This window comes from Fistularia commersonii, chromosome 29 (genome assembly GCF_037954325.1).
Source record: "Fistularia commersonii isolate RoL2024-O1a breed Wild chromosome 29, RoL_Fcom_v1.0, whole genome shotgun sequence".
NCBI classification, from domain to species: Eukaryota; Metazoa; Chordata; class Actinopteri; order Syngnathiformes; family Fistulariidae; genus Fistularia; species Fistularia commersonii.
Window position 1 is genome coordinate 637509 of NC_141312.1, and position 13626 is coordinate 651134.

The 13626-nt window shown below is 57.5% G+C and overlaps 1 protein-coding gene across 1 annotated transcript; it reads left to right on the plus strand.

Annotated features, from left to right (window-relative positions):
• Positions 1-1242: 1242 nt before the first annotated feature.
• On the plus strand, positions 1243-13341 carry LOC147216538 (forkhead box protein O1-A-like). The gene is made up of 3 exons (XM_086177147.1): positions 1243-2073; positions 11743-11934; positions 12013-13341. Exons 1-3 carry the CDS (start codon positions 1468-1470, stop codon positions 13186-13188), a joined length of 1974 nt encoding a protein of 657 aa, XP_086033273.1. The 5' UTR covers positions 1243-1467; the 3' UTR covers positions 13189-13341.
• The last annotated feature ends 285 nt before the right edge of the window (positions 13342-13626 follow it).

Sequence of the window (13626 nt, forward strand, 5' to 3'; positions counted from 1 at the left end):
GCTGGTTTACAGTAGGACTTCAAATGGGCCTTGAACCGCGCGGCCCCGGCCGGGGAAGTGCTTTTGGAGTTGGAAAACATTTCAACAATGAGCCGCGGCGTTTTTAAATTGGTCACACACAGTCCATCCATTGTCCGGGAAAGTGTGGAAAATGAGAGGCTGACATTTCAGAGTGGCCCATTTCCACATTTTGTTCACTTTTCCTTAAACACAGACGTGATTGGCATGATAAGGTGCTGGCAACCTGAGTGTGTGTGTGTGTGTGTGTGTGTGTGTGTGTGTGCGCACAAAGTCCGGGGGTCCGATTCTGCCTCAAAAACTTGCAGCGGAACCAGCGATGAAGACAAAGTGCTGTTTCACGCACACTCACTGCGCAGGCGCGGGCGCGTCACGGCCGTGTGCGCGGAGCAGCGCTGATCCAGGGCTGATCCACGCGTGATGAGTGGATACTGGAGCAGGAAGGTGCGGGGCGTCACTCCCGCTTTTATTTCAGAAACACCCACGTCGGTGTGATGGTCTCCACATCCCACGCTCCACTGCGGGACCTTCACGCACGCGTCTGTCCGTGGGAAATCCTCCGTGGGCCTCGTTTGCAGGCCCGCGGCTTGTCCACTAGATGGCGCCGTTCACGCCTTAATCCTGGTTTATCGCACTTTAGTCCAGGACAGATGGAAGTTTGGGACTCCAGTTTGCAGAGAATTGTCCTTTTTTAAAATAATTCCATCAAAATATGAAGGTTACAACGAAGGACCAGAGTTTGGATGAAAACACGAAACTTCTCCAAACGGCCTCCATACGAACACACGTCTGGCGGCCAGTCCTCCCACGGAAACACGCAGGATGTGGTCAGAATATATTAGAAATAAAGTGTTTTCCCGTCAATTCACCGGCGGCAGAAGGTCCCCTTCCATTCACGGTGCGTTCAAGTGCGCTTGGAATTAAAAGACGCACGCTAGAAGTCATGATGGACGGGTTTGAGCAGGTCGCTGACCCCTTCACTGACCCACGGACACGAGACACCGTTAAACTTGAATGTCTTTACGCAAAATTGGATTTAAAGTCGATTCAAGGCCCCTCTAGCTTGTGAAGTCCCTTAAATGTTTTTTTTTTAATTCTTTAATTCCGATCAGTTGTGTTAATTGATTCCCCGGTGTGACGTCACCCCCCCCCCACACACACACACACTCCTCGCTCCGGACCAGGTCTTCCCCCTTTCTCTCCCACGTCTCGTCTGTGGAAGCCTTTTACGCGCAGCCTGTGGGTGGTCCCTGAAGGCAGCACGGAGCCCAGAGAGCGTGTGTGCGTGTGCGTGTGTGCGCGGCAGTGTGGTGCGTCGCAGCGCGTCGGTGCGGGATGGTGTGAAGTTCACCGGAGACCCCGGAGCTGCGTTTCACCCTGCGGTTTCTTCTCCGGCGTGAAGGCGACATCCGCGTCCTCGGGCCCCCCCCGGGGCCTCCAGGACCCGCCATGGCCGAGGCGCCGCCACCGGCGCACCCGGTGGAGATCGACCCGGACTTCGAGCCGCTCGCCCGGCCGCGCTCCTGCACCTGGCCGCTGCCGCGCCCGGAGCTCGCCGAGCCCGCCGGCTCCAGCGCGTCCTCCCCGGCGGCGCCCGCGGCGGCGGCGGCCGCGGCGGCGGCGGCGGAGTTCGTCTCCAGCCTGGGCTTGCTGGAGGAGGACTGCGGGGAGTACGCGGAGCGCCGGCCGCACGGCCAGGACTTCCTCCGCGGGGATGGAAACTGCGCGCGTCCGCATCCCCTCCAGCGCCAGCAGCACCGCCTCCCCCCGCAGCCCCCGCAGCCCCCGCAGCCCCCGCAGCCGCCGCCGCCGCCGCTGCAGCAACAGGTGCCCCCGCCCGGCGCCGCCGCCTCCGCCGCCGCCGCCGGCCAGAGGAAGAGCAGCTCCTCCCGACGCAACGCCTGGGGCAACCTGTCGTACGCGGACCTCATCACCAAGGCCATCGACAGCGCGCCGGAGAAGCGGCTGACCCTGTCCCAGATCTACGACTGGATGGTGAAGAGCGTGCCGTACTTCAAGGACAAGGGGGACAGCAACAGCTCCGCGGGCTGGAAGGTGAGCCGCTCTTCAGCTCTTCATGTGGAGGGGAGGGGGCGCCGCGGAGGTGCTTTCAACGGCGTCCTCCAGGGTGGCGAAGGGCCTCCTCGACCCCTCGGGGTCAAACCCGGGGTCGGCCCCGCTCGCGCCGAGACGCGGGCGCGGGGTTGACCGACGGCGTGGGATCGGAGGCTCCGAAACCGTCCCGGCACGTGTGTCCTCCTCCAACCGCGTCACGGCGTCGCTTCGCTCTTCCCTTCCTGTTATTGTGCGGCGCCGGAATGGCGGCCTTCCTTTGGCGGGACGCCGGCATGCGATGTTATGTCAAAACCAAAGGCCGTCCTCCGGATGGACGGAAGACGCCGTGCACCTCCGACAACATCGGCACCTGGACGGATGCGACGTTAACGTCCCCCGCCGCTGCCCGGTGAAGCGCCGTCTTCCAAAACGAGCTTTTAGGGGCGTTTTCTGTTGTTTTCTAGACTTGAGGTGTGTGTTTGTGCATATTTAAGGTGGGATACGGCAACCGGGACGCTGAGCTCATGAATTTGCCTTAACGTATGATAATAATAATAAGAAGAAAATGAAAATAGGTGTTGGGCCACTCTTTACAATGTACTACAGGTTAACAGAATATTAAGTAAATGAATGAAATAAGCTAAAATAAAAGTAATGAATCAAATCATGAGATTAAATCAGATTGAACACCATCATGTGATTAATTGAACTGAAATGAAAAAAAAAAAAAATGTGATTAATCACATTGAAATGACATCAAATTAAATGAGATTAAAGTGAATTAAAATAAACAAGATAGGTAAATAAAAAGAAGCAGAAAGGAGCGGCGGAGCCGAGCGAGCCGGCGTGCACAGGTGGGCTTTGAATAGTGATTTAAAGGTGGGGTTTGAGCCGCCGTGGTGGATTTGTGCTCGGCGGCGGAGAAGGTCAGTGAGGTGGGAGGTCATTGAGGGCTTCGCAGGTGAGGAGGAGTTTGTGCTGCGGGTGATGACGGACGTGGGGGGGGGGCACGGCCTCTGGAGGTGTCGGGTCTGCTGTGCGGATCGCGTGTGGACGCACCATTATCGTGCACGTGATGCAACTTAACTAACTCCCCCCAGTCGCGGCTGCGTCTTGTTTATCTCCTGCCATCTTCTTCCTCAAATACACTGGGTTGTGGAAAGTCAGGGCTGAAAGTGTTGTGTTGTTGTCGCTCCTCCTCCTGCTCCTCCTCCTCCTCCGGGGAGGTGGAGTTGCATGGCTTTGCGGTGTGATGGAGGCCAAAGGCTTATAGAAGACGGCTACTTTTTCCAGGTGCGTCGGCACCTTTGGCCGGGTGTCTCCGTGGACGCGGTGCAGAAGCAGGGGGTCGTCCCGCAGACCCCCGCAGACCCCCGCAGACCCCCGACCCCTGCGTCCAGAGCACCCGGTGCCAAATCCGGCGCCAGAAGTGCATTTGCATTGGCGTGTATTTGTAAATAACGGAGAGGTTTAGCATGAAGATCTGGCACCTCCAGCCCGGTAATGTGCTTCTTTCCTATGGAGAACAGTATATCCAGTGTTGGTTTATTCAGCGTTTCCACGGCGCTGGAAAACCCGGCTCGGCTGTGGAATTTAAAAGCCGGGAAACGCGTCGGAAAACGTCGAGCTCCGGATGAGCTGGAAAAGCGGGGGGAAGGGGGTGGGAAGGGAAGGGGGGGGGGATTGTTGCACAAACATCTTCGCCCGTGACTGTTTTCTCCCGCCAGGTGAACGAAGGGTGGCCGGGCTGGGGGGGGGGGGGCGGGGGGGTCCAAAGGGCATTTAAAAAAAAAAGGTGGAGGCGTTATCTGCGCTGCAGCCCTGCCGCCCTTCCCATAACCCCCGCCGTCCAGAGCTTTGGAGCAATGTCAGGAAATGCCTGCGTGAACCTCAATCAAATATAGTTGTTTAACACGCTTGACAAAACACGCATTCTGAGGCCGAGAGGCCGGGAGGCCTCCCCTTCCTGCCGGCCGGAGCTCGCCGCCGCCGCCGCCGCGCAAGGGAAAGATGCTCAGAGGCCGCGGCGACAATAACAGGAGCGGACGCAAACAGCTCAATCAGTGTTCGCGAGTGTGTCGGAGGAGGAGGAGGAGGAGGAACCACGTCAGACATCCTCCATTCCTGAGCTGTGCGCTCATATCTCTGTGTCCCGGTCTTCTAGAGTTTCCTCAGCGGATGCTGCGGCTCGGAGAAAAGGGACGGCCTCTCTTTATCCCGTCGCCCTCCACAGTCTGTGGAAGGTTCAGGGGAAAAGTCGGGATTTGAACCCGCGCCGGGTTTCAGATGCTTCAGTGGCACCTCCTCCTCCGGGTTCCTCCCGCCGTCCACACACACGTGCAGGAGGTTCATGGAGACGCCGCATTGTTCAGGGTGATTGATTTTAAATCTACACTTGAGCGGGTGAATGATGGACCCGGAGGAGCCTCCATCCGCGCTGGAGACCAGGAGGAACCAACAAATGAGTTTCAACGTGGAAATGTTGAAGAATGAAAAGCGAGTGCGTCTCAGGCGGTTCACTGACAGCCGGGATTGGAGTTCCCTCTCCGTTCACCGCCTCCCGCCTCCCGCCTCCCGCACACTGAAATATCAAACGTCCTTTCTGTCAACAACACCTTCAGATCCGTCCTTTAGCGTTCCTCCGTCGACCGTCGAACCGCCGGCTAATGGTTATTTTTACACTTTCCTGTAAAAAAAACACGTCGCCCCCCCGCCCGCCCCCTCCACAATGAGCTGTGATGCATTTCCTGCCGAGCGGATGGAAAACAGTGCCATGTGTTCACATCCCCGCCCGGCCGCACGCCGGGGTCAGGCCTGGAAAAAGAGGAGGCTCGGGGGGGCGGCGGCACCTATGGACGCCGTTTGTTTACGGAATGGCAGCCGGTTTCTTATTATTCCACCGCCACGCTCAACAGAGCAACCGCTCTTTGGGGCGTCTGTCGCTGGTCACGTGCACCATCGCGGCGGCGGATAGAAGGCGGGCGGAGGGCGCCGGGTTCGAACCTCTGCCATTAAACGGCTCCACCCAGAAAACTGAAGGTGGGTGGAGGGCGCCGCCGCCGCCCCCCGCTTCACTGACACTCATTTCCCCTCAAACCGTCTCTGCCCTTATTGTGAGGGAGTCACAGTGTGTGTGTGTGTGTGTGTGTGTGTGTGTGCACGAGCACGGCCATTGTTTCCCTCTGTGAACCCTGACCTGACATAACGGAGCAGGAAGCGGCGTCTCGGCGCTGGAGCGGGAGGTTGGAGGAGGCCGAGGTTCAAAGCGGCGCAAGAATGTGTCGTTAGGGCGCATGAGTGGCCGGAGGGTATTTATCCGAAGGTTACTTGCACCGTGCACTAAATGACTGACATTTACGCACGCAAGGACGCAGATGCGCTTCGCCACCGCGCCGTGGTTGCACGCTAATGACAGGATTCCTTCGGCGAGGCCGTGCAAAAGGTCCCTGTTCTTTCAAAGCGGTGGCTTTCAGCCGCAGCCGAGCATCTGCCGCGTCGGCTCCGTCACGCAGACGCATTTTATTATTAGAAGTTACTTCTCGAAACACGCTTGTCAAACCCCCGCGATAACAGAACTCTCGCGAAAGGGCCTCGACAAGTTAGCACGCGGTTTGATCTGCGTTAATCCCGATTAATCTCGTTCGGTCGGCTTGGCGCGATTCGACGGAAACTCTGTTTTTTATCGTCGTGACGACTGCAGGGGAGGGCGAGCGCAGCGCTTGCAGAGATTGCAGCTCAGAAAGGACAAGCCACTTCCTGGAGGCGCCTTCCTGTGCACCCCCTCCGAGCCGCCACCTACGCTCCCCTGACCCAGGAAGCAGAAGCGCGGCGGAGCGCGAGGCTCGGCCTCCTCTCGCCGGCGCCGAGCGCGGCGTGGGCGGCTCGGCGTGCTGCGAGCGTGGAAGCGAGCGACCTACTTCCACACGCGCAGCCGGGGCCCGATGACAGCGGCGTCCTCACGTGGGGCGGCTCTCCGTCGAAAAAAAAGAAAGAAGAAAATCGGAATCTGGGCCTAATCTGGAGATCGACTCGCATTCCTGACGCACTTTGCAGTTTAAAAGGTCCGAGCAGCTCCTGGTGGGATCGCTCACGAATCTCAATTACTTTTGATCCGGGCTCCTCTTTCTTCACGCCGCCGGCAATTTCTTGCCGTCGCCCCTTCCCTCCCCGCCCCCCGGCACTCGTGCCCCCCTTTTTTTTTTTGTTTTGTCTTGCATAATGGCTTTGAGGCCGGGTTCTTTCTGCGAACATAATATAGAGGGGGGGGATTATTATCCCGCGGGCCGGAGGACAAAGCCGTGGCCGACATGCCGCGGATTCCACAGACTCACACATGTATAGACAGCAGACTGTACGCCGCCCACAGGCAGCCAGTCAGCTGACGGCGCCCCTCCTTCCCTCCAGCCTCCGTGGCTGAAAAAGCCCCCGCCCTGAGCCTCCCTTTCTTCACGGGGTTACTTAAAACTCTCGGCGGGCCTCTTGAGTTCCCGGGCGAGCCTCCCCCGTTTAACCTTGCGAGCCGCAGACAAGCAGTCAACAGGTTTTTCCTTTTCCTCCTCCCGGGAGCCGCCGTCGTGCGCCAGCCGCGACCCGCAGACACAAAATCGGGACCGTTTTACGTTCCGTATTTACGTAAACAAGATTGAAATGAGCCGGACACGACCCGGGAGTTATCACGAAGCCGGCGTGAAACGAGCGTGAAATGACCTAAAAGGCCGGTAACGGCATAAAGCGGCTGTCGGCGCGTTGAGAAAAAACAAGAAACGACCGGAAAATTACCGGCGAGCGATCGGAGAAGGAGGCAGGAAATACCTCGCGTTTTAAGGAAGATGGTGGAATTCCTCAAAAGCGGAACGGCGTGGCGGGCGTGGCGTCGAACCCGCCGGAGGAGCTTCCCGGCGGTAACATCGCCGGTATCCGTGAGAGGAGCCGGAAGGAATGATCGCGATTTGGGACGCAGAGCCCCCTCCCTCCCAGAGCTGCACAGTCAGGGCGCCCGGCGGGGGTTCGCTGTCCGACGTGACTCCGCCGACCGCCTCGGCTTCTTCTTCTAAGACCGCTGAGAAGCGGAGGCCACCGAGGTGGCGGGAAAGGACGAGCGCGGCGTTCGGACACGGGACCAGAATCCGCCTGACGTTTGTCAGAAGACGTGAGCAGGGAAGAAGCGAATCCGAGAAAAGGTGTCGGACATGTGGACGGAACCGAGCAAGGCTCCTGGACTCTCCGTCCTCCTCCATCCTCCTCCGTCCTCCTCCGTCCTCCTCCGTCCTCCTCCACGCCGCCGACCCGAACGCGTGACGCTCGTTTCCCTTTTCTGACGCGGGCGCGGTTGCGTGCGCGGCGGCAGCTGTGCGAGCCTCGGGGTCCCCGGGGTCTCCTGGTGCCTCCGTGGTTCACGCCGTTGCCGCGCATTTTAAAAACAAAACCCGTTTTCCGGCCGGATCGCACGCCGGGCTGCACCTGTTTGTTTACGGCCCGGGCGACCGTTACGGCGAGCTTCGCGCTCGGCTGCACCGAGGGCGGCAGCTGTGGAGGGGGAGGAGGTTCTGGTGTGCGGAAGGAGGAGCCCGGAGATGTTTTCTGAAGACGATTCACTCGCGGCAATTACCATTCATCGACGGGCCGGTCCTTCACGCTCGCTTCCTCCACCGACGTCACCTTCTGCTTTCTCTAAGTGTTATCAAGCACAGGGAGGTCTGCAGGTGGATTCTGCGTGGAGCCTCTTCAGGGCCTCCAGGTTCCTCCCGCTCTTCCAAATGATGCGGGAGGTTCATCGGAGACCCTGCGTCGCCGGGTGTGCGGAGGAGCGACTGAATGGATTGACGTTCGAATCGTATATCTGTATATCTGTATATCTGGGGTCTGAGGTGAACCTCCTGCGTGTCTGGGAGGAACTAGAGAACCCCGAGGAACCCCACGCTGACACTTCCTGTGGGAATTGCGAGCGTGGGCCTCCTGCTGCCTCCTGAGGCCAGGCCGGGCGCCAAACCTCCCGCAAGAACACGCTGCTCTCAGAGGAAGCGGCGGGAGCTCGCAGAAAGGTGCCATCAGACGTGGAAAACAGAAATAGAAGTGGAAGACGGGCCAGATTCCTGGCAGCCCCGTCCCCTGGTCTGCCCTGAGAACCTCCCAGAAGATCCCTCAGGTGCATGCAAAATGCTTCAGTCCTTGGAGTGTGTGAGTGTGAGTGTGTGAGTGTGTGTGTGTGTGTGTGTGTGAGGAGCCGCAGGGCCTCCCCTTTCACACCAATGATATGCAAAAGGGGCGCCTCCTGAGTCAGTGAGGCGCTGGGGTTCTTTGTCCTCTCCTGGCCGAGGTGAGGAGAGGTGAGGTCCGTCTCAGGCCAGGTTTGAGGAGATACGCCGTCAGGGTCGCTCGCGGCTTCAAAGCAAACACACACACACACACACACACACACACACACACACACAAAACACACAAAGCCTTCGCGGACGGGAAACAACACGTGCCCTCGTGGGAACAAGATAGCAGAAGTTGTTCCCAGCAGATACAAAACAGGGACAGCAAGAGGACAGAAAGGGTTCGATGCATCAAGAACACATCTCATCATCTACTAATGCTACTACTATTACTACTGCTACTACTACTACTACCGCTATTATTACTACTACTACTACTGCTGTTATTACTACTACTACTACTGCTATTATTACTACTACTACTACCGCTATTATTACTACTACTACTGCTGTTATTACTACTACTACTACTATTATTACTACTACTACTACTATTATTACTACTACTACTGCTATCATTACTACTACTACTACTGCTGCTGCTACTGCTATTACATTACATTACATTACATTACATTACATTTGGCAGACACTTTTATCCAAAGCGACTAACAATAGAGGACATAAGGACTGCAAATTATTACTACTACTACTACTACTACTACTACTACTACTACTGCTGCTACTGCTGCTACTGCTACTGCTACTAGTACACACACATGCTGATGTAGTACTAGTACCAGGAGAGTACTTGCACAGGGTACTTATAAGTACTTAAAGGACATAGACGGGCCCCCCGGCCCCCCAGAGCCCTGCAGGATATCCTTCACAGGAAGGCTCGTGTGTGTGTGTGTGTGTGTGTGTGTGTGTGTGTGTCGGGGGGGGTCGGGTTCGGTGAGTCAGCGGCCCGCCGGCCCGACCGAACGTCGTCACACACGTTAATCTTTCTTTTCTCCTCCTCCTCCTCTTCTTCTTGGTCGTCCTCCACAACCTGTTTGCACGGATCCGTCAGCGCCCGCAATGAACTCATTGACCTCCCAACCCCCCTGCATGAACTCCCTAACCTCCTCCTCCTCCTCCTCCTCCTCCTCCTCCTCCTCTCTCTTTCTCTTTCTCTTTCTCTTTATCTCTCCCTCTGTTTTTCCCTCTCTATCTGTCTTGGTCTCTCTACCCCTCTTCATCGCCCTGCCGTGCATCTGATTTCCCAGCCGACCATCAAATCTTCTTCTTCTTCTTCTTCTTCTTTCGGCTTTCCCCTTCAGGTGTCGCCACAGCGAGTCCACTTCCTCCATCTAACCCTATTCTCTGGATCCTCCTCTCTCACACCAACTACCTTCATATCTTCTCTCACGACGTCCATAAATCTTCTCTTTGGTCTTCCTCCAGACCTCTTGCCTGGCAGCTCCAATTCCAGCGTCCGTCTACCAATATATTCTCTATCCCTCCTCTGTCCATGACCCAACCATCTCCGTCTGGCTTCTCTGACCTTCTCTCCAAAACATCTAACATGTCCTGTTCCTTTGATGGACTCATTCCTGATCCTCTCCATCCTGGTCACTCCCAAAGAGAACCTCAACATCTTCATCTCTGCAACCTCTCGTTGTTACTCCTGTCTTTTGGTCATTGGAACAGTTTCTAGTCCAAACATCATCGCTGGTCTCACCACTGTCTTGTACACCTTTCCTTTTATTCTGGCTGATGTTCTTCTATCTCTTGGTACCCCTGACACTTTTCTCCACCCATTCCAACCTGGTAGAACCGTCTCTTCACCTCTTTTCCACACTCTCCTACGCTCTGGACTGTTGACCCCAAGCACCTGAAATCCTCCAGCTTCTTGATCTCCACCAAATAATGGTAAATAATGTGATAGTAGTTTGAGGAGCCGCTCGTCTTCCCGCCTCCGTCCGCCGCACGTGATCGTGTGAATCAGGAACGCGGCGACGCTTCGCTCGAAGGCCGAACGGGATCCAGACCGCGGGCCGGGAGGCGCCCAGACAGGACGGCTATTGTTGCAGATGTGCGGGTCTTTATCTGCCGTCAGCCTCTGCGGTCGGGGACATCTGGCTTCCACCGCCTTCGCGTCCACCGGGGGAAATTCCCCGCTGGCGCGTCTGGAGCTCGCGGCCCTCTTCGCCGTCCCCGGGATCCGGCGCCACCTTTCCAAAGACGCCTTTGCGGAGACGCCGAACCGCACGGTCCGCCTTTTTGCTGAGCGGCGGCCATCTTTGTTTGTCCTCAGGAGGCGTCCCTTTGTGGGCAGTAGGTGTGTGTGTGTGTGTGTGTGTGTGTGTGTGTGTGTGTGTGTGGTGGTTCAAGGACGCAACTTGCCACAGTTTAAAAACAAAATATGGACCGGGCGTGGAAGCCGTCTCGTTCTAAATGCGCCGACGTCCAAAACGAAGGCGTGGGATCCTCCCAGCTCGGGTCTAATTCTGCACCGCACGCTGGTAGAATATGTGCAATCAGCTGGAAGCGGCGCCCCACTGTTTGCTCCGAGGTGCTTTCCAGCCCCGGCTGTTTTGCCGCCGGCCGACGGGCGGGAAAAAGATGTACGGATAAATGTAGGCCGGCGTCGCAGGAAACACACCATTACGGCCCACTTTTTAGGAGGGAGGAGACTCACAAGCATAACACAGCCGGGACAAAAGGTAGCGGCGAGGCCGTCGGGGGTGTTATTACAGACGGCCGGGAAACACTGGAAACACCAGGAAGACAAACACCGCACTTTGATTGGCTTACAGTCGGGGAGCGACACTCAAGTACGGGAGTGCGCGTGGAAATACCGCGATCTTTGAAGGACACAGCTACTACCAGCACCATGAAAGGGAAAACAGGAAGCGTTACTGGGACCACATTTTCATCTCCAACAAGCCCAGCGAGCAGCCGACTCTCTCGCTTTACTCAGCCGGAGTTAATTAGTTAGATAGCACGTTTCCTACAGAGAGCGTTCATTTCATCATTCATTATCTGGACCGCTTATCCCGCTGTCCGGGGGGGTGGGGGGGCAACCCAGCCGTCCCTCGTCCACACCTCATACAGGGACATACGACCTTTCACTCACTCCTTTACAGGCGATGTAAGCATACAACTCTTGCCCCTCATTCTGACGTCACATAGAGACACCCGGCACAACCAGTCACTCTCGTGTTCATGCCATCATTCACCCCCTCAATCGCACATCGGACAATCTCGGGTGTCCGATGGACCTCCTGCATGTGAGAGGAACCCGGAGAACCCGGACAACCCTCGGACTTGATTTCACCCGCTCCTCGGAAAGCGAGGGTTCTTTTTGACTATTCGTACCAAAGGTCTAACGCGAAAAGGCCTCGGCTAATTTCGGCGGTCAGCCTGCTTTCTTGTCTCGGCGAAGGCGTGATCTCAACCATTGTCTCCTCCTCTTCCCACCCAGAACTCCATCAGACACAACCTCTCCCTGCACAGCCGCTTCGTGCGCATCCAGAACGAGGGCACGGGGAAGAGCTCGTGGTGGATGCTGAACCCGGAGGGGGGGAAGAGCGGGAAGTCGCCCCGGCGCAGGGCCGTCTCCATGGACAACAACAGCAAGTTCACCAAGAGCAGAGGAAGGGCCACGAAGAAGAAGGTATGCCCGTCACTCCACCCGTGAAACACCTCCGCTTGCGTCCGGGTCAGTAACGCTCGTTCTCCCGCCGTTCTCCAGACGGCTCTGCAGGAAGGCGCCGAGGGAAGCGCCGGCAGTCCCGGTTCGCAGTACTCCAACTGGCTGGGGAGTCCAAACTCCCACAGCAACGAGGACTTCGACGCCTGGAGCTCCATCAGAACGCGCACCAACTCGGACGCCAGCACCCTGAGCGGCCGCCGGTCCCCGTTCCCCTCGGAGCAGGACGACCCCGGGGAGCCCGAAGGACACCTGATGTATCCCGGAAGCGGCGGCGGCAAGATAACGACCCCCCTGCCCAGCCTGTCGGAGGTGACCGGATCCATGAGCGGCTCCCAGATCGTCATGGAGACCCTTCTGGACAACCTGAACCTGCTGTACCCGAACAACCCCGAGCTGGCTTCAGATTCCTCGCGTCCTTCGAATGCTCCCATGCTCCAGGGCGGCCCTTACGGCTCCCCCGGCTTGACCCCGCACCCGCAGCAGGATTACCGTAAATGCATGTACGGCCCGGTGAGGATGAACTCCATGTCCCCGGCCCCCATGCGGCCGCTCCCGGAGAGCAAGCGGGGCTACGGGGCTTACGAGAGCCAGTACGCCTGCCCCGCCGGCCTCCTCAAGGAGCTGCTGACCTCCGAGGCGGACGCCGGCGACATGATTCCCTTCAAGGATACCCAGGTGACTCCGGCGGCGAGGGGCCCGGCGCCCGCCTACTCCGGTCACGGCCAGTTGCAGGGGCACAACGGGGTAAAAATGATCACCCGCCCCCAGAGTCAGCCCGTTCCCCGCGCAAATCCGCAAGCTATACATAACCAGGGGTTTTCAACCTCACGAGACCTGAATAGCTGCAACATGATCCCTTTGACCAGCCTGACTAGTCCTTCGGGGGCCCCTCCTCGGATGACGAGCCGGAGGACATACATGCAACTGTCCCGGGGGCCTCCGGCTCACGCCGCCGACCTCGCGCCGGGTTACGGCGGCGGCAACGGTTACGCGGAACTCGCCTCGCTCCGCCCGCACGTCCATTACCACCAGGAGCGGCTGCCCAGCGACCTGGACAACATGTCCATCGAGAGGTTCGAGTGCGACATGGAGTCGGTCCTTCACGACACCCTCATGGACGGCGACGGCCTGGACTTCAACTTCGACTCCGGCGCCGGTCCGCAAGGATTTCCCCAGAGGGCGAAGACCACCACGCACAGCTGGGTGTCGGGCTAGGAGGCGGCCGGATCCGTGCTCGGAGGGGGAAAGGTCGAAGGAACGTGAAGAAAAAGCGGTTGACCTCAAACGTTCTCCTTCCTCCCACGAGGGAATTTCTCAGCGTCTCACCGAGGCTCGTCTTCACTCAGAGACAAAAGATACGAATCCAAAGAAGCTCCAGAAAGAGCGGCAGAAGGTGAAGAGGACGATTGTATTTTGCAAAAAGGTTATCATTTACTCAGTAGATACTGTAGCTCCACTATAAGCAAATATATATATTTATACATATAAGAAGGTTTTATTTTTTTGCAACGGCTTGTCAAAAACTGGAACGTTTAATTCATAGCGCGGTGTTTATTCTGTACACGACCTCCTGTCGGGACCCGATGTTGACGGCGCCTCGACATGTTCCCGATGTTCCCGATGTTGCCCCGTTGCCCCGTCACCTTGTTGCCC